This window comes from Pipistrellus hanaki (assembly GCF_964339955.1).
Source record: "Pipistrellus hanaki genome assembly, chromosome: 3".
NCBI lineage: Eukaryota > Metazoa > Chordata > Mammalia > Chiroptera > Vespertilionidae > Pipistrellus > Pipistrellus hanaki.
The window spans coordinates 127,914,760-127,935,616 of NC_140505.1; the positions used below are offsets into that span (position 1 = coordinate 127,914,760).

Sequence of the window (20,857 nt, forward strand, 5' to 3'; positions counted from 1 at the left end):
AACAAATTTAGTAATGAATTCTTCCCCTTTGAACAGTTACTCGTCTATCTCAGCAGGAAGGTACATATTAGTTCTGATTTTCTACATTAAACTTTTCCAATAACAATTTTAAATTGCTGAATATTACAGCCAATATGTTCAACAGACACCAAAGAAAGTTTTATTTATGCTATAAGAATGCATAAAGCACCACCTAGTGGCCAGTGGCTCCAACAAACAAAGACACAATATTCTGCCACTCTTAAAAAGGTAAAACAAGATTGCCTCCTAGAGGTAGCAAGATCTTTGTTCCAATTAACTAAAACCCTAGAAGGGTTTTTTCCTAGATCTTTTTGCACCCTTTTCCCCCAAATTCCATCTGAATTATTAATATTTATTTTTTTTTGATGTAATTGTTTTTATTGTTTTTAGAGAGAAAGGAAGAGGGAGAAATAGAAAAATCCATGAGAAAGAAACATGAACATGGATCAGCTGTCTCCTGTGCGCCCCCTGCTGGGGACAGACCCCCCCACAACCTGGACATGTGCCCTGACTGGGAATCGAACCAGTCAATATTTATTTTTTTAAAATGAGAATAGAAAGCATACTGCCTCAAATGATTACTTAGAGGAAATTAGTTTTATTATTTAGTAACATTTTAAACTTAACTAACTTTAATAAATCCAGTTATTAAACTAGCCATTTTAATTATTATTTTAAACAAAGCATTTTAAATCTCTCTATGAAATAACTACTATTTCTTTGAACAATCAGTGTTCATAATGGATTGGGTAAGCACAGACTAAGTCACAGAAAACTGCCTGTTAGCAATGCATACCTTTCCAAAGCTCAAAACCTTCTTAGTTCCTATATTCTTTAAAAAGCAAGACAGCTGAAGAATTAAGGCTTTAAGGCTCATATCTGTTTCAATATAATGGTGCAGCTAACACCTACTTGCAAATATAGTACTAGAAAGATTAAGAAAAAAAAATGGCTAAAGCTACTGGAGTGGGTAGAGCTTTTTTCCACCCTGTTAAGAATAGTAAAAATTTTATCTTCTTTAAAAACACATATTTGACTTAAGAGCAGAGAGGGCCTAATAAAGAGCTAGAACCATATTTTGCTTAAATTGGATGGTGTCTGGTCTAGTAATAAGCTTTCAAAAGCCTTTTAAATCTGAAGAAAATTTGTTAGGTCCAGGCTCATTTCATGGCTATAAGATTTCAGGCAAATTACTTAATCTCTCTTAGTCTCACTTTAAACAAATATAGTTAAAAAACTTTGCAGAGCTGATGTGAAAATATGATATATATATACTAAGCTTAGCATACATGTTCAATAAAAAGTAGTTATTAATATTAGCCATATTAATTACAATGAATGATCAAATGGAAACTCAATCTTGTTATAAGAGAGTTAAAGCCCATGATAGATACTTTCTACCACCATGCTGCTGGCTCCATCTAGCTAACTTAGTTATTAACCCCATGCTCTAGGAAATCTTTCCCTAATCCTTGACCCCCTAAATTTAGTTAGATTTGTTTCTGAACTATCACAGCACTCTGTAGTACTCCACCCTTCATAGCATTTATCATCCTAATATATAAAAAGCCAGAGCTGTCACGACCAAAACAACTAGATGGACAACCAGACAGACAACCGAACAAAAGGCTGCATGGGTGACCAGGCCAACAGGGGGGTTAGTGAGGGATGACCAAATGACTGAACAGTAGGCTACATGGGGCGACCAGGCCAGTGGGGGGTGGGGGGAGACACTGAGGGGCAACCAGGTTAGTGGGGGGGGGGGCGGGGGGCAGCTAGGGGCAAACAGGCCAGTGGTGGGGGGGCCGTTGGGGGCAACCAGGCTGGCAGGGGGGAAAGTTAGGGGAGTTCAGGCCAGCAGGCAGAGGCAGTTAGGAGCGATCAGGTAGGCAGGCGGGTGAGCAGTTAGGAGCCAGTGGTCCCGGATTGGAGAGGGTGCAGGCCGGGCTGAGGGGACCTCCCATCCATGCACGAATTTCGTGCACTGGGCCTCTAGTAATGCAAAATAGCTTGTTTTTCCTCTCTCCTTACACTAGGGGTGTCGAACTCAATCAGAGAAGGGGCCAAATCTAAAATCCAGCCTAAATCGCGGGCCGAATGGTTTACTAAACAGTCATAAACTGACAATGTCATAAACTGACAGCGGAGTGCAGTGATGACAGCGCGGTGCAGGCCACATTGCAAGGCCTGGCGGGCTGGATTTGGCCCTCGGGCCTTGTGTTTGACACATGTGCCTTACACAATAAACTCTGAGAAAACAAAGGCATTATTTATTTTGTTTACTTATTCACTACATAATTCCTAAAGCCTGGTACATAGTAAGCAATATATAATGGTGATTAAGGATATGGGCTTGAAGTAACAGACAGACCCTTCTTAAAATCCCGTCTACCTCCAACTACCTATGTATTTTGGAAAGTATAAGCTCTCCAAGCCCATTTCCTCAGGTGTAAAATAGAAATGGCAAAAATACCTCCCTTGCAGTATTGTCAGGAGTGTAAACGAAATAATAAACATGTAGTTCTTAGAAAAGTACCTGGCACTCAATAAATAACTTATTATAATAAATATTTGGCACTGGCAGATGTGGCTCAGTTGGTTGGGTGTTATTCATGTGTAGAAAGATTGCTGGCTCAATTCCTGGTAAGGGCACATGCCTGAGTTTTGGGCTAGACTCCTGGTTGGGAGCATGCAAGAGATAGTCTATTGATGTTTTGCTCTCACATCTATGTTTCTCTCTCCCTCTCCCTTCATCTCTCACTTTTAAAAAAAATTTAAAAAGTAGTAAAAATAAAAATAATATTTAACAAACATACAAATGTTAAGGGCAGACAAAAACCAAAATACTATCAAATAGAGCAAATAGGATGGTGATCAATAGGTTAATTAAAACCTAGAGTGGGAATAAGTCTCTGCCAGTGAGATATGAAGTTCTCTATTATTGGTTAACACATTATCAGAGGCTTAGATAAAGACCTACAAGGCTCAGAATTTACATCTATTCAGAAACATAAGATAAGTTGAAATTCCTACACTTAGGCTTAAATAACAATTATAGAAGAACAAGATGGGAAAAGTCTGACAAAAGAGCAATACTTATAAAAAGGTAATTCAGATTTTTGTTGTCTATAATCTACATAAAAAGAGACACTGACTTGACATGGCTAACAAGTGTATACAATCTTGGGCAATGTTGCTAGAAGGACAGTGAGGATTAAAAAGAGAGAGAGCCATATAAGTATACACTGGCTCAATAATATTTGATTACAGCCGAAACCAGTTTAGCTCAGTGGATAGACAAGCGTCGGCCTTGAACTGAAAGGTCCCAGGTTCGATTCCGGTCAAGGGCATGTACCTTGGTTGCGGGCACATCCCCAGTAAGGGGTGTGCAAGAGGCAGCTGACCGATGATTCTCTTTCATCGATGTTTCTGACTCTCTATCCCTCTCTCTTCCATTCTGTAAAAAATCAATAAAATATATTTTAAAAAATAATAATAATATTTGATTCCAGGGTTAATTTTAAGCATAGGAGATACCCTGATACATTGACATAAACCCATAAAAAATAATTAGGATGATAAAAATGTTTGGAAGTTAGACCAATAAAAAAAATTGAAGACCAAGAATATAAGACTGTAGATGAACTATCCAGCAGGCTTCAAAGGTTTGAAAGGTTGTCTTATGTTCAGGAAAAGGTACAAATATTTGTCCAATGCCTTCACTATGCTAAGTGTTCTCCAAATCATATCTAATCTTCACCACAATCTTGTGAGGTATTATTATTTTGAATTTAATGACAAAACAAAAGAACTATTGCAGAGAATAGAATGAACATCACTAGGTGAAAAAAGTAATGCAAATGTTCATCAACAGCAAAAGGATAAACTGTAGAATATTCAGGATAAAGTATTAGATAGCAAAGAGAATAAAATGAACTACATCTATATACAAGAATGCAGAGAAATCTTGAAAACATCATGTAAAGCCAAAGAAATCAGACACAAAAGAGTTCATTATCTATGATTACATTTATATAAAATTCAAAACAAAACTAATCCATTAAGTAAAAAGTCAAGATAGTGTTTGGCAGTAGGAGATGGTGAGGAGAAGGCAGCTGGGTAATGTAGGGATGAGAAAGAAACACAGGTGGGGCTTCTAAGGTACTGGTGATATGACTTTATTAACTGTGAAATTTTTTTTGTGTGTGATAAATGGGCTCTCCAAATTCTTCCAGCTCTGAATTACAATTAAAAGCCCATGTCACATTTGCCAAGAGGAAAGAAAAGAGAGTGAGCTTTTTATACTTTATACCAATCATTAATAAACAGTATATAACATGAAATATGAATATTTTACCCTACTTAGAGTAGTAAGCTACCAGACACAGTATTCCTAAACCTTCTTATAATATGAACATGAAGAATAAACAGTTTACATTAATTAAGCTTAATATTCATAAGCTTATTTACCTAGTTTTTAAAAAATGTTACTTTATAACTTGGTCAAGTAACAAGCTCCTGAGACTTCTTTGAATATATATTAGCAATTTCTTTCTTCCAAGAGATAATCCCAATTCTAAATACTCAAATATTCATTTGTTAATAATCATAGCCACTTCTATCCCCAGCAAGTCCCATATACCACAGAAAGGCAGGCCAAACACACTAATGACTAGATACGACTTTGGCCCCAAACCCCTATATAGCCTACTATCTCAGTGTTCAGTTCTGAAATATTCCTACTATCTTGCCTAACATGTAGCATCTATCCCACCCTCCCTCTCTCTAAGCCTGCTCTCAGGTGACGATTTTTAAAAATGTATGTAGTTAAATGTAGAGACTAAGAACACTTGCATAAGTAATTGGTTTTAATTTTAGTTCCTGAACTTATTTTCTAAATAAAATCTTATGGTGAAAGAGTAAAAGTCAAATTGAAAGAAGGGTGGGGACTTAAAGCCTTACATGTTTAGCTTCCCATTTGTTCCCCAAGGCATTCGTGAGGTACAGAGTTTAAATCTCCTAAAAGAGCACTTTCAAATACTGTATTATTCCAAAACATTATGCATTAAAATGCCATTCTTCTTTTCTCATATAATTTTAACATGAGAATTACTGGTTACTATTCTTTAACAAAGCATTAAGAAAACAAAGGAGATTTTTAAAAAGTAATGATGCTTACCAACTATACATAAACAGATTTCATTTCCCAACATTTTCCGCAATTCTTTGACCCAGTTTTTTACCTATGTATATAAAAGAATTAATATTAAAACAAATTGTTACAAGACTACCATTACAACACCCCAAAATTCAACAGTGTCAAAATACCTCAGAATTTGGCTAACCATCATATATTTAGTTGTTACCAGGAATGATTCACAGTAAGATCATTTATTGCCAGGTAATATTATAAACAACATGCATACAAACATTCAATAGAAATATTTCTCTCTATGTCTACATACAGATACAGAGAGAAGTACCTCTTATTACAAATGTTCATAAATCTTCTATAGATTCAACAGAGCTATTCACCAGGGCAAAAGCATGTCTCTAATAACAGGTACTTGATAGAGTCACTTTGGACTTAAGAACACAAGAACTTAACCCAACTGGTTCTGAAATAGAGAGCATAGGAGCTTCTGTGTCACACACTTAAAGGAAAATACTGGCTCAGATGATTCTCTGTTATGAGGGACTGTTCTGTGCAATCAATATATGATTTTTAGCAGCAAACCTGGCCTCCTAACCACTATGCCAGTATCACCCTCCAGTTGTGACAACCACAGATCTGTGCAGACACTTCCACCCACTCCTGGAGAACCACTGGTATACAATGACTCCAGTAACAAGCTGCTACTTTATTATGGATGAACCATAGCAGTAGGCCCAGTTGGGAGTAAACTAGAATTAAGAAAATTAATCTTTTGAAGCCATGATTTTAATGATGTTGATTACAACAAAATAAGATAAAAAACAAACCTGGATACCTCCTTTCATTTTTTTTGTAATGGAATTTATTCTGTATGCAATCAAATTACACAGAACTTATATATCTTCCAAAAAAATTACATATCTATCTATAAATTACAAATATTACATTAAATATATGGTAAGAATTTACTGTGCATCTGGTCCAATGGTAAAAATGTAGCAGCATTATACTCCTATTCTCTGCAAGAATGTAGAGGAATTCTTTAGTAAACCCAAAATCTTTAAAAAGCAAAGGTAATCTTTATCACTACCTTTTCTCTGCAATAGCACTGAACCAGTTTTCTCAGAACAGTCCCATCTTTTTGCTTCACTCACATGTATATAAAGTTTTCAGATAAGCATTTAATTTCTGCCCCTAGTTGACTTCACATAAGAAAAATTTGATAGTACTGGTATAAAATGTCCATCCTATTCATTTCAAAGGAAACATGTCTGAATCCAATTACGTATTACTCTGCTCTCTATACATATGGTATCATAAATCTAACTAGTTAAAAAAATTGTTATTCACCTCCAATAAGATCTCCCTCCACAGGCATCCAATTCGTTACCCCATACATTCTGTGGTGAGTTAAAGATCGTCACAAATTCTTTGCCAATCTTCCTATCAAGAGGCAGACTCTATTTCCCTTTCCTCTGAATTTGGGCTAGCCTTGTAATTTGCTTTGACCAAGAGAACATGGCAGAAATAATGTTATGCCAGTTCCAGACCTATGCCTTAAGGATTGGCAGCTACAACCTTCGGATCCAGTTATCATATAAGAAGCTTAGGCTAGAATATGGAATAATGAGAGAGCATGTGGTGAGAGCACCAAAAGATGAGACACCAAATGAAGTGAGAAGCCATATGGAGGAGAACGAGGCTGCCTTGGATGGTTCCAGTCCAGCTAAACTCCTAGTTCAATGCAACTGCATGAATGACTCCGCTGACATCAAATATAGCAGAGGACGCACAAAATCATGAGAAATAGTAAATAGTTTTAAACAACCAAGTTTTAGGAGTTTTGTTATGCAGCAAAATAAATGGTCACTTTTCAACTAAGAGACTCAACCTTCTCTATTCCTCTGTCTTTTTGTTAATCCTCACCAGAGGATGTTTTTCCCATTGAGGAAGAGTGGGAAGGAGCGAACAGGGGGGAGAGAGAAACACCAATGCGAGAGAGACACGTGGATTGGTTGCCTCCTATACACGCCTTGACCAGGGTCAGGGGGTGAACCCCCAACCCAGGTACGTGCCCTTGACCGGGAATCAAACCTGCGACCCTTTGGTTCAAAGGCCAATGCTCTAAACTCCGAGCAACACCAGGCAGGGCTCAACCTTCTCTTTATCAAGAAGATACCTAAACCATTTTTTTAAAATGTAAAAAGGCAGGAAGGGCTCTGGCCAGTGTGACTTGGTTGGAGCATCGGCCTGGAATACTAAGAGGTGGCAGGTTTGATTTCTGCTCAAGGCATATACCCAGGTTGCAGGTTCCATCCCCAGTCAGGGCATGTACAAAATGCAACGAATCAATGTTTCTCTAACACATTAATGTTTCTCTCTCTCTCTCTCTCTCTCTCTCTCTCTCTCTCTCTCTCCCCCTCCCTCCCTCCATCCCTCCCTCTCTCCCCCTCCAAGATCAAATTTTAAAATTATATTAAAAATTTTAAAAAGGCAGGAAGGGATAACAAATAGCACCAAATAGAAGCCCAAAAAGAACTATTTAAAAATAACTGTTTAAAATATCATTAAATCTGCCATTGTTTCATTTCCCTACCACTTAAACTTAGTTTTTCCATGTAATCAATAATCTAAGGCAAGCATGTCAAACTCACAGCCAGCTGGCTGCATGCCTCATTTATTTAAACGAGTTTGACATGCTTGATATAAGAGCTAACATATATCTGCTTCATCAGTTACTAAATGTTAGGAGATAAAGGAAAAGGAAAAAGAAAAAGAAAAACAAAACACTAAAAAGCCAAGCAATTTCAACATGAAACAACTATAACTCAAACTAAGATAACTTTTTGCTTTGGATATTACTCCTTTTGATTATACACCCTTGAAAAATTCCAAAAGGGGCTTTCAGAGGATAGGTCAAATAAGTAATCAGTCACTATTCTAATAGTGATGACAATCTATATAAATAAAACCCTAACATGCAAATAAACCAAATGGTGGAACAACTGAACAACCAGTCACTATGATGTGCGCTGACCATCAGGCAGTGTGCGTACATTATGGCAGGCGACAGAGCGCGGAACATGGAGGGCACTGGCTGTGGTGGGATGAAGCAGGTGAGCAGGCGTGCCAGACCAAGGCAGGGAGCTGGTCACTGTCATGGGGGAGAGCCTCTGGTGGTTACTGAAAATTCTTTGCTCACATGTGCTGCGGTCCCACCAGGCTCTGGACCTGCTGCTAGGGCCAGCCCTGCTTGCATCTGCTGACGGAGCCGCAGCTCAAACCCACTGTTGGCACCTGGTGCCAGTCCTGATCTCTCGGCGCTGTCAGCAGGTGTGAGCAGTGGCTGCTGGCCCCAATCGCCCCGGAGGGCTTCTCCACCTCCCCCTGCTCCTGAGGGATGATGGGGGCAGTAGATGCCACTTGCACCCACTGATGGTGCCAGCCCTGCTCACACCTGCCCCAATTGCTCCCCACTGATAGCAGGTGCAAGTGGGGCCAATGTCGAAAGCGCTTGGAAACGATAGGAGCAGGGCTGCCTGTCAACAGGAGGGGGGCTGCCAGCAGACAGGAGACCGGGGGCCGAGGTGGAAGGGGCCACGGTGGGAGCAGAAGATGGGCCAAGATCCGCCCCAGTGCCCACTGCAGCTTCCCAGTCCACAATTTCTTTCAAGGTGCACAAATTCATGCATGGGGCCCTTAGTTCAGAGATAACGTTTTTGTTTTTTATAAATATACTAGAGGCCCAGTGAACAAAATTCGTGCAGGGGGGCGGGGTGGAGGTGTACCTCAGCCCAGCCTGTACCCTCTCCAATCTGGGACCCCTTGAAGGATGTCCTACTGCTGGTTTACAGGGATCCAGCCTAAACTGGCAGTCAGACATCCCTCTCACAATCCCAGACTGCTGGCTCCTAACCACTCACATGCCTGCCTGCCTGCCAGCCTGCTCACCCCTAACCACTCTGTCTGCCGGCCTGCTCGCCCCCAACTGCCTCCCTTGCTGGCCTGCTCACCCCCAATTGCCCCCCTGCTGGCCTGCTCACTCCAAACTGACCCCCCCGCCCATCACTGTCCTGATCACCTCCAACTGACCGCCACTGATGGGGTGAGGGACTAAGAGCTGTTTTCAGGATGGCCATACCCCCTTCAGGGTAGGGGTCCCCACTGGGATGCCTGGCCAGCCTGGGTGAGGGGTTGATGGCTGTTTGCAGGCTGGCCAAGCCCCTGAGCAGGGACCCTCACCCCAGGGGAGTGTGGCCAACCTGGGTGAAGGGCTGAGGGCTGTTTTCAGGCTTGCCATGCCCTCCAGTGATCCAGGCTCCCAACCCCTCCTTTTCCCCCTTTTTTTTCAGTGCCTTCTTAAGCGGAGGCCAGGGTTGGCTGGAAGCAGGTATTTGGGATTTGTCTTCTACAACTGAAACTTTGTAGCCTTGAGTTTGAGGCCAGGGCCAGTCAGTGCAGGCAGGAAGCTTGGCTTCCTCCATTGCCAGGGGCAACCCAAGCCTCCTACTCTCTCCAGCTCAGTGGCTGTTGCCATCTTTGTTGGGTTAATTTGCATACTCAATCCTGATTGGCTGTGGGTGTAGCAGAATGGTGGTTAATTTGCATGTGTCTCTTTTATTAGTGTAGATTTCTTTATTGATTTCAGAGAGGAAGGGAGAAGCAGAGATAGAAACATCAATGATGAGAATCTTTGATAGGCTGCCTCCTGCACACCCCCTACTGAGGTTCAAGCCTGAAACCCAGGCATGTGCCCTTGGCTGGAATTGAACCTGGGAACCTTGAGTCAGCAGGCGGATGCTCTGTCCACTGAACCAAGCCGGCTAGGGCCAGAGATAAGTTTAATGGTGGTAACTAATTTTTAGTCCCAATTCTATATTGTTGATGTACAAGCCTGGATGGCTCAATGGTTGAGCGTCAACCTATGAACCAGAAGGCACAGTTCGATTGCCAGTCAGGGCATCTGCCAGTGTTGCAGGCTCGATCCCCAGTGTGAGGTGCACAGAAGGCAGTTGATCAATGATTCTCTTTCATCACTGATGTTTCTATATCTCTCTCTCTCTCTAAAATCAATAAAAATATTATAAATAAATAAATAAATAGGGGCGAAAAAAATTGAGAACTTTAAAGAAACACTTTTTAAAGTAATATTATATCCTCCAGAACATTTAGTGAGGAGAAAGAGCTTAAACTTGATTTAGTTCTTTTTTTCTTCACAATTAGGAAGCCCATGCAGCTGTACCAAGATTTCAGTTGCCCAGTATGCCTATGTTCAGTTGCCCAGTATCTAAGAAATGCACGTGATTTTTCTTTAACAGGAAAGTAAAAAGCCCCTATATTCTCCTGAAGTTTTACTTCAGATTCCCTTCCTAAGGTCTAAGAAAGTCATGTAGTTTTAACTATTAATAACTGGTGTTCATATTGTTAACACGAATTAAATACTCCATTAAAAAACATGAGTGGTCACAATTTATTATATATACAGACTATACCTTTAAAATCAAAACTAATCACATTAGTAATCAAAAGCATGTTACAGAAACTTGAAAAATCAGTGTTGTTTTTCTATTAAGTCATCTATTCATAAGTAAATAAAATACCTTCTGAAAAGAATCTTCATCTGTTATATCATAAACTAAAATAGCTCCATTTGAATCTCTGTAGTAAATTGGACCCAATGCATGGAATCTCTCTTGACCTGCTGTATCCTAAATAAAGAAGTAAATGCTTATTATATCAGAAGGAAAAAAAATACACCTATTGCAATTATAGTAAACTTTTAACTAAAAGTTCATGACCACAAAAAGTGGGGCATGAAGTTATAGATAACCACAAAACACTGTTAAAAGAAACAAAGCAGGTTACAAAAACTTTTTAAAGCTCAAGTTATAATCAATATTTAATGTTTTACAGTTATACAAAGTTTCTATTTCCCTTCCCAACCATCTTCCTCCCCAGCAATCTTCCCACTCCCACTAAAAAAAAACAGTTCGGTTTCCTCAGGGTCAGAATGACCAAGATGGCATTGTAAGCCAGGAACAGGCCTGGCCCTAAATTTAGGCTTCCCGCGGAGGGAAGAGACAGGAAAGAAAGGAGGCACCAGGACGGACTGCCAAAAGGTACCTACTGCATCATCCTCACCCTTTTCCCCACTCGTCACTTCCTTAGAAGAGTGGAACATAGAGACAAGGGGGAAAAGGCTCGTGGCCCTGGCCTGTGTGGCTCAGTTGGTTGAGTATAGTCCTGTACACTGAAGGGTTGCCAGTTCAATTCCTGGTCAGGGCACATGCTCAGGTAGTAGGTTTGTGTGCAAGAGGAGGCCAAGTGAATGTTTCTCTCTCCCTCTCCTTCTCTCTTCTCCTCTCTCTAAGATAAAAAATTAAAAAAACAAAACAAAACATATTTTTAAAAACGGCTAGGCAGCTTTCCTGTCTCTAACATGGAATTACCTGAGTTAATCCTTACCCAACTGAAAAGTTATAACAATATTCATGTATATAATAGTATTCAAGATATAATTATTAACCAGATTCTAGAAAAAAAAATATTTTAAAAAGTTTTGGCTAATCCAGAGTTAATTTTTTTAAAAATTCAAAATTTCAAGTTACTATTCCTTGAGTCAACAGTTATCCACGTACAAAGATGACAGAGAACTTAACTTTCAAGGTTAACTTACCCATATAGCAAGGTTTACTCTTTTTCCACCAATGTTTAACTTCTTTGTTAAGAATGATGCCTAAGAAAACAGAGATATACATTAAACAATGTTTCATATAAAATAAATGTTTTTTAACTTAACTATAGATGAATAAATCATCTCAATATGAATCCCAAGTTATCTGGGTGAAAAAATAACCACTGAATTTTTATGAATGTTTACTGAGAAAACATTTTCAATGAAGCAAGAAAATTACTTACATTCTAATTTAAGAAAAATATAGTTTTATAAGCATGTTATAAAAAACACAAAGAAGCCAAAACCAGTTTGGCTCAGTGGATAGAGCATTGGCCTGGAGACTGAAAGGTCCCGGGTTCGATTCCGGTCAAGGCATGTACCTGGGTTGCAGGCACATCCCCATTAGGGGGTGTGCAAGAGGCAGCTGATCGATGATTCTCTCTCATCAATGTTTCTAACTCTCTACCCCTCTCCTTTCCTCTCTGTAAAAAAATCAATAAAATATATTTAAAAAACAAAACAAAAAAAAACACACAAAGAAACTGTACTTAAATATTTTTTTTTAATTTTTCCCCATCAAAAACTTTCTTAGAGTATTGAATTTGATACCACCTTAACTACTCAATATAGAATCTAAGAGATTTCTATAATGAGATAAAACAAATGTTTACTACTAATTTACTTAATGTATAAATACCAATATTATTCAAAAATATTCTTGCAATTATTTTATAATTCAATTATTTCACCTCTATCTAATACTTTTTCTAGATACTAATGTCACAGTAATGAAAGGAAACAGTTCCAGCCTTCAAGGAACTTATGTCTATTGTAGAAATAAAAATGTAGAGAATTAAAATACCATATGATCATTGTTAAAATGAAGGGTCTTGCCAAGTATATTAGAAGGGGGAAGGGAGAGCCTAAAAAAGGAAATGTAAAGCCAGCTTCAGAGAAAAGGTGATGATCTCCCCTTTACTTGCAATAGGGGTTTTCCTGACAGATGAGTAAAACCACTGAAGGCTGAAACATGTAACTCCTTGTCCCATGGCAAACTTCACATTATATGGTCAATGCAAGATAAGACTACAAATACAGCAAACCCTCCATTTTGCAACTTCAATTTAATGGACTTCGGATTTAATGGACAAAATTTCCGGTCTGTATGTCACATGTGAAAATTAACACCCTGTTAATTTTAAAATGCTTTTAACCAAGATTTGCTTATAATTAAATTAATAGGTTTTTCTTGTTGTTAATTCAGTCCCCCTTCCCCTCAATAGATTTTTGATTTCAGAGAGGAAGAGGAAGGGAGAGAGAGAGAGAGAAACATCAATGATGAGAGAGAATCATTGATTGGCTGCCTCCTACATGCCCCATGTGGGGATCAAGCCTGCAACCTCCTAATTCATAGGTCAACGCTCAAACACTGAGCCATGCCAGCCGCATGTTTTCACTGTTATTTTTCAACAAATTTTATCGAATAGGCCATATGTTAGAAAAAACACCATAGTAATTTCGTCAACATGAATATTACATGTCTACAACTGTAGTCTACCTATTCAAATCCAAGAGTTACTGCTCGTAAACAATGTTCTGCAAATGATTACCACGTGATCATACTGCACTACATGTGGTAACTGGTTCTGTTGTCACATGGTGTGACTTTCTGCAGCAGTTTTAACATGTGCAGGCAGATGTTCTAACATGCATTAAACATCGCTCCAGCACGTGCATTTGTTTACTCATAGTGTCCGGTGAATGTACACATTTCAATTTATCCAGTATATATTTAAAATTACTATAATATCAATACATACAGAAAACTTCTATTTGAAATTACGCATAGTCATTAATAATACACAATCATTTCTACTATTGCTAATATCAGCTAACAGTTATGGAATGATTGATTACCTTCTGTCAAGTACTATGCTAAGTATCATTTAAAAAAATTTTTTAATAGATTTTTAGAGAGGAAGGGAGAAGGACAGAGAGAAACATGAGAGTGACATTCACATCATACAGCTGCCTCCAGCCTGCCACTACCCAGGACTGAGCTGTAATCAGGCATGTGCCCTGACTAAAAATTAAACTGGCAATCTTTTGGTGCATGGGACAATGCCCACCCAATTAAGCCACACCAGCCAGGGCTGTGCTAAATACTTTTTACAAGATCATTCATAAAGTTCTCCTTTATACAAGTTAGGGAACCCCAATCCTATATAATAAAAGGCTAATATGCAAATCAACCGAATGGCAGAACAACCAGTAGCTATGATGCGTACTGACCACTGAGGGGAAGACGCTCAATGCAGGAACTGTCCCTTGGTGGCCAGTGTGCTCCCACAGGGGGATGCTGCTCAGGCAGAAGCCAGGCTCATGGCTGGTGAGCGCAGTGGCGGTGGCGGGAGCCTCTCCTGCCTCTGCGGCAGCATTAAGGATGTCTGACTGCCAGCTTAGGCCCGCTCCCCATGGAGCAGGCTTAAGTAATCAATTGGACATCTCCTGAGGGCTCCCGGACTGGGAGAGGGCACAGGCTGGGCTGAGGGACTCTCCATGCAACCCCCCCCCCATCCCGTGCACAGTTTTCGTGCATCGGGCCTCTAACCTACAAATAAAAATCTCAAAGCCTTATCTTTGTATTCAAGGACCTCCACAATGTGTCTACATCTGTCTTCCCAAGATAGCTTACAGTATTTCTTTACTTGCTCTTCAACTTATCTGGGCTATAGACAGTCCCTCCAATTCTGTTTTGTTTGCTTTTTTTTCCATTAAATACCCCCTCTAACTTGGGCCTATTCTTTATTCTTTATCTGAATCATATATATCAAACTTCTGTTCTGACCTATACTCTTCTTCCTTATAGTCTTAGGTTTTCTCCTACAACCCACAATGAGTCTCTCTATCCTAAAGAATTTTACAAACCCTAATCTTATAATATACAGCATATACTACCTTATATTGTAAATTATCTTTTCATAGGTGTAAGTCTTGTGTTAACAAAAATCACATATTTTTATTAATTTAACACTTTTGCAGAGCTTATAATAAAATAAGCAGTGTTCTAAGAACTTTCAATAGTAACTCATTTAATTCTCATAGCACCCTGTGAGTTACATGTAATTACTGGAGGCCTGATGCACGAAATTCGTTTAAGAGCGGGCCTTCCTTCCCCTGGCTGCTGGTACCGGCTTCCCTCCGGCACCCAGGACTGGGCTTCCCCTCTGGCCACCAGCAGGCACCTGGGACCTGGGCTTCCCTCACAGCCCCGGCTTTGTTCAGAAGGTTGTCCGGAAAGATGTCTGGTCTAATTAGCATATTATGCTATTATTACTATATATTATCCAAAAATTATGTATGTAAAAACTGAGGTACAAAAAGGATAAGTATCTCAAGTCACACAGTAAGTGATATAGTAAGATTTGAAATCCAGGTAGTTTGGCTCCAAACAGAACTTATAGCTTCTATGCTCTAGTACCTCCCAGACTGAGATCTGGGCTAACACTTCTTCTCCAGTGAGAGGGGCAGGCAGAGTAGTACCAACACCCACACAGATGAAAATCCACATAACTGTAGACTTCCCCAAAAACTTAACTACTGAGCCCACTATTAACAGGAAGAAGACTTAATGGTAACACAAACAGTTAGTTAACACATATTTTGTATGCTATATGTATTATATACTGCATTGTCATAAAAAATAAGCTAGAGGAAAGAAAATGTTATTAAGAAAAATCATGAAAAAATAAATTTAAGCGCTGTACATATTTATTTTAAAATCCACGTGAAATTCAAATCAATGTTGTTTAAGGGTCAACTGTATTATTATTATAGATAAACATATTTATAAAGTGCCTGGGTAAATCAATGGAGGTACCAGTATCTATGTTACAAAAGGCCGGTGGCTGTAACGCCGTGACGCCCGGTCACTAGGAGGTGCGTTGATGGGTCTCACAGCGTGGGGAGAGTCATTCGGGTCCCACCAGCACAGCGGGTCTAGGTCTTGCACAACGTCAGGCACTGGGCCTCTAGTAACTCTTAATAGAGATGTGTTCCTAAAAGCTTCCTTATAAACCAAATTATTTTAACTCAAATATCTGATGTACTCATAAAGCACATTATCAAAGGGTCCCCACTAAAGCTTTTTTCCCCCCCGCATTCATAGTGAAAAATGTAAGTCCTTCTTTATAGAAAAATTCCTTCTGTAATATAAATCATCTCATTTTACCGACATCCTAAGTTTTTAATATTCTGTATTTTCTTAAAGAGCAAACATCTAGTTTTAAAAACATACAATTATATATTTGAGAATAAAGTTGAAAAGACTTTATGTAACAGTAAGATAGCAGCAAACGATCAAAAGCTGAAATTTGTCTTACCCTCTTTAACCACCTCTATGAGGCACACACTTAATTTGTCAAGCCTACTGATACCACTTATGGTTACAATACTCTGGGCAGTGGTTCTTAATTCTGTTACATGTCAGTGAGAGTTAAAGGGGGGGTGTTTATGGACTTCTTAGAGAATCTGATGAAAACTATGAATACACTCACTCCCAAGAAAACTGCTCTGTGTTTGGACATTCTCATTTAATCTTTGTAACAACCCTGTAAAGTAGGTAATTATCCCTATTTTACAGTTGTGAACTTAAGATTTAAATAATACAGTGACATCAAAGGTGAGATAATTGAGTCAGGTGCTACAGTGGATGAAAGCCTGTCCAACTCCTCAGTGCTTTTTCTGTTGCTCAATGCTGCCTATTCTAGAACATACACACATTCTTAACCTGGCACTCCTCTACTTAGACACTAAGTATTTCTGGATGCCAATGCATCTCCCAAAATATTCTCAGGGTAGGCACAAGGTAAAGAGGATCGAAGTAAACAGTACATTTCCCATCTGACTCCCTCAAACACTGAGTCACAGCACCACTACTTCTAATTCCAACGACTTCATCTTCCACACCACAGGGGTATTAACAAAATTAGCAATCTTATTAGTTCCAGACTGGCATCTGTCATTTGCACCTGAGGCTGGCTTATTTTGCCCATCTTATCAAAAATCTTGGCGGATAATTTTTTTAAATCTCTACTTTAAAAAATCAAAATAGAATTACAGGAGAGAAATAATAGGAACAAATTATATCTCCCAAATGAAAGTATTTTAATAACTTATTTTCATTTCTATTTTTTTAAAATATATTTTATTGATTTTTTTACAGAGAGGATGGGAGAGAGATAGAGAGCTAGAAACGTCGATGAGAGAGAAACATCGACCAGCTGCCTCTTGCACACCCCCTACCGGGGATGTGCCTGCAACCAATGTACATATCCCGACCGGAATCGAACCTGGGACCTTTCAGTCCACAGACCGACGCTCTACCACTGAGCCAAACCGGCTTCGGCTCTATTTTTTGTTGTTGTTAGCCAGATCACTTGTTGTGCTTGCTAACCACTGACAAAGCAAAATGCCTAAATTAGACTAGTAACTGAATTGTGGACGAATAGTTTCCTGATTTTATCTGACATCTTTAAAATTCAGCCAATTTTCATTAGTGTGTGTGTGTGTAATTGAATGGTAATGTTATTTTTGCTATATTCACTAACACTGTTCAGGCTAAAGTATCTATCACCATGTTCAGACTTAAGAAAGGATTCAGGCAGATAATTTAATTAGTCCTTTGTAGCAAGGCAATAAAAATGAGCTATCAGAAAACTAACCTAGATTGCTACAAGGGCAATCATATTATAGTATTAAAATGTAAAAAATAATATGTTATACACCTTAAATTTACACAATGTTATATGTCAAATACATTTAAATTTTTTAGAAAACTAAGCTGGGTGCTTGAATACCTCAACATTTCTTGTTCTTAGCTTCTAAAAAGAGTCACTATAATCAGTTTAGAGTCCAAGTAAATACCTTGCAAAAAAGACTCAAAAAGTCTCTTCAAAGAAGTAGCTTAAAACACAAAGCAGAAAATGGCAGTCAGATATAGAATACTTCTATATTGGAAATTCAAAGCCACAATTCAGAAAAACCCATTTGTTAGAAAAAGACTTCAACTATTGTATTTTATAAAAATTTTATAGAATATCTGGCTGAATCAACAGTGATGTGGCTTCCAGAACTATATGGAAGATATTTCAGATATTCAAACATTAATCTTACAAACAAGGAAACCAAGATTCCTACACCAGAGACTATGATGCCAAGTACAAAACCAACTACTAGAACCTAAATGCCAAGTGTTGCTACAGAAACTAAGGGGGGGGGGGGGGGGGGAGTAGACTTAGCTTAAAAAAAAAAATGGTACACATTATTTTTGTGGGACCTTGGAAATCTAATTCAAATCTTACGTTTCCTCATTTGCCAAACTGTCAGGATACTATCTGCCCAGCCAAACTTACAGCAAGCACTGTTTTGCTAATCAAATAACAGGCACCTACCCTACACTTGGAGGCAGACAGGTGGAATTCCAGTTAGTATTCTAAAAAGGAAAATGACAGAAGGCATTTAAATTAGAGTTTGTAATTTTAAAACACCGTCAATAAGGAAAAAAAGGCACATCTAGAGAAAAGAAAGCGATCACCCAAGAGCACAGACAGAGACACATCAAAGACAAGAGATGGTTATAATCAAAACTAGAGGCCCAGCGAGCGATATCGTGTGAGACCCAGACCGGCCATGCCAGGATGGATGCGGGACCCAAAGTCAAGTCCCCGCCCACCGCACATGCCTTGCCAGGCACGCAGCCTTCTGGTGACTCGTCTTTGGTTGTTCCACCGTCACGGCATCATGACCACTGGCCTTTTATATATACAGATAGAACGCACAACATTTATGAATACATAAAGGCTAGCCCTCACGGGTGTGGCTCAGTTAGTTGAGAGCTGCCCGTGCACTGAAAGATCACAGGTTCAATTCCAGGTTAGGGCACATGCCCAGGTTCCCTGCTGGACCACCAGTAGGGGGCGTGCAGGAGGCAATTGATAGATGTTTCTTATTACTATTTCTCTCCTCCCTTCCCCTTTCTCTCAAATCAATAAAAACAGGTGCTCTCCCTCCTGAGAGCACACCCATGCCTTTTCCCTTCCCTCTCCATTTCCCTTTCTTGCCCTCTCCCATCAAATCAAATAAAAAACATTTAAAAAATAAAAATAAAGTATAAAAAATTATATTAAAAAATACGTAGTCAAGAAAGCTAACTAACAGTTAAAGTATCTTACTCATCTTACATTCCCCAGCTAGCACAATGTTTGATATATAACACGTATTAAATAAACAATTCTTGAATTTAATTGCTTAGGTTCAGCTGTATTGCTTTGAATAAATTCCAGAGAAAAGGCAGTAACTCCCTCACTCCAATTGTCTTTCTTGCCTCTGCCAATTTTATCAAAGCCCCAAATCAGCAGGGAAATCACATCAGAGAGCTTGAGGACTCTATATAAGAGGGGTGGGAAATGTCCGGCCCGCAAAATCATTTGTCCTGGCCATGCTAAGGCATTAGGGGTGAGTTAAATGTTTGACCAAATATAGCAGGCTAATTTTTAAGTCGATAATTTTATATGGCCTGTGAATGATATTATAAATATCCAAATAGCCCTTGGCAGAAAAAAGTTCCCCCACCCCTGCTAAATAAGATTAAGCTTCCGCTGAAACCGGTTTGGCTCAGTGGTAGAGCGTCGTCTGCGAACTGGAAGATCCCAGGTTCGATTCCGGTCAAGGGCATGTACATTGGTTGCGGGCACATCCTCGGTAGGGGGTGTGCAAGAGGCAGCTGGTCGATGTTTCTCTCTCATCGACGTTTCTAGCTCTCTATCTCCCTTCCTCTCTGTAAAAAAATCAAAATATGTTAAAAAAAAGAAAAAGAAAAAAAAAAAGATTAAGCTTCCTAGGCCAGGTAAAGGATTTTGAGTTCTCAGAGAGCTCACATACAAGATTACTTCACAATTATCAGTAACTTAGGAGAAGCTGTGCAAAAGGCAGCAGTACTAAAGCACTAAAGCGCAGCAAATATCACAATTTTCAAAAAGGAAGTGAATTTCCAGAAATGTCAACTCCAACAGAAAAGTCAATTCTAGCCAAAACTTGATAATGAATATATTTTTCTATATTTTAAAAAATTACAATTTTAAAATGTAGTTATCCCTCAGAGACAGAATGAGTTCTCAAAATAATTCATGCCAAATTCCATTATCTTTTTGAAATGGAAGAAACCAACACACATTAAGCACCACCTATTTATTCGACAACAAACATTTATTAAACAAACATGTGCCAGGCACTGTGGCAGGAGCTTTACATATGATGGCTCTCTATTTAATCCACTTAAAAATCCTATGTGTGAGATTCTCTCATTTCATAAAAAAAGAGCCAACTTACAAAGTTTAGAATAACCAAGATCATGGTGGCTAAGTAGAAGCCAAAATTCAAACCAAAGTCCCATTAGGAGGCCATACGTTTTTATCACAACATATGGCCTCCATTAGCAGAAACACAGTGTATCTTGTCTTCTGCAAGAATTTGGCGGAGCATCTTGTGATCCCCCGGGGCAAGATTAATGTAGCCAGGGCAAAAAAGCTAGAGCTATAGTGCTTGGAACAACCATTTTGTTCTAAAGGTTTTATATCCAGTAGGTAGTAGCCCAAGTCTTAAGTTGTTTTTTGCTTCCATTATCATTAATATGTACAACATTCCATTAGTATTTCTCACTCAAGGGAAAAAAAGACTATGGGCCATGCTTAGCCTAAGAAAGCCCCATCCTAAGCTTCTGAAAGTCTAAAGAAAACTACACCTCTAGTCACACATCACTGGAATACAATGAGACCTGCTGCAGAGCTCTGTACTTGGCCCTCTCTCCGGCCTTTCAAAGTCTTTATTAATGAATGACCTGGCCAGAAATTAAAGAAAAATCTTTGGGTGTCAAAGTTAAAATGAGTATAGCTAATGCAGACAATAGGGACCATGCCTTATTCTTCTGGACCATGCCCAGGACTCAA

The 20,857-nt window shown here is 39.1% G+C and overlaps 1 protein-coding gene across 1 annotated transcript in view; it reads right to left on the reverse strand.

Annotated features, from left to right (window-relative positions):
• The window catches only part of RAB21 (RAB21, member RAS oncogene family), a 35,939-nt gene that overhangs the window by 10,189 nt on the left and 4,893 nt on the right, over nt 1-20,857 (reverse strand). The window contains exons 2-4 of the mRNA XM_084878874.1: nt 11,853-11,912; nt 10,777-10,884; nt 5,201-5,264 (exon numbers count right to left, since the gene is read on the reverse strand). Of these exons, the coding sequence (XP_084735000.1) occupies nt 5,201-5,264; nt 10,777-10,884; nt 11,853-11,912 (232 nt within the window). The remainder of the gene's footprint in view (nt 1-5,200; nt 5,265-10,776; nt 10,885-11,852; nt 11,913-20,857) is intronic.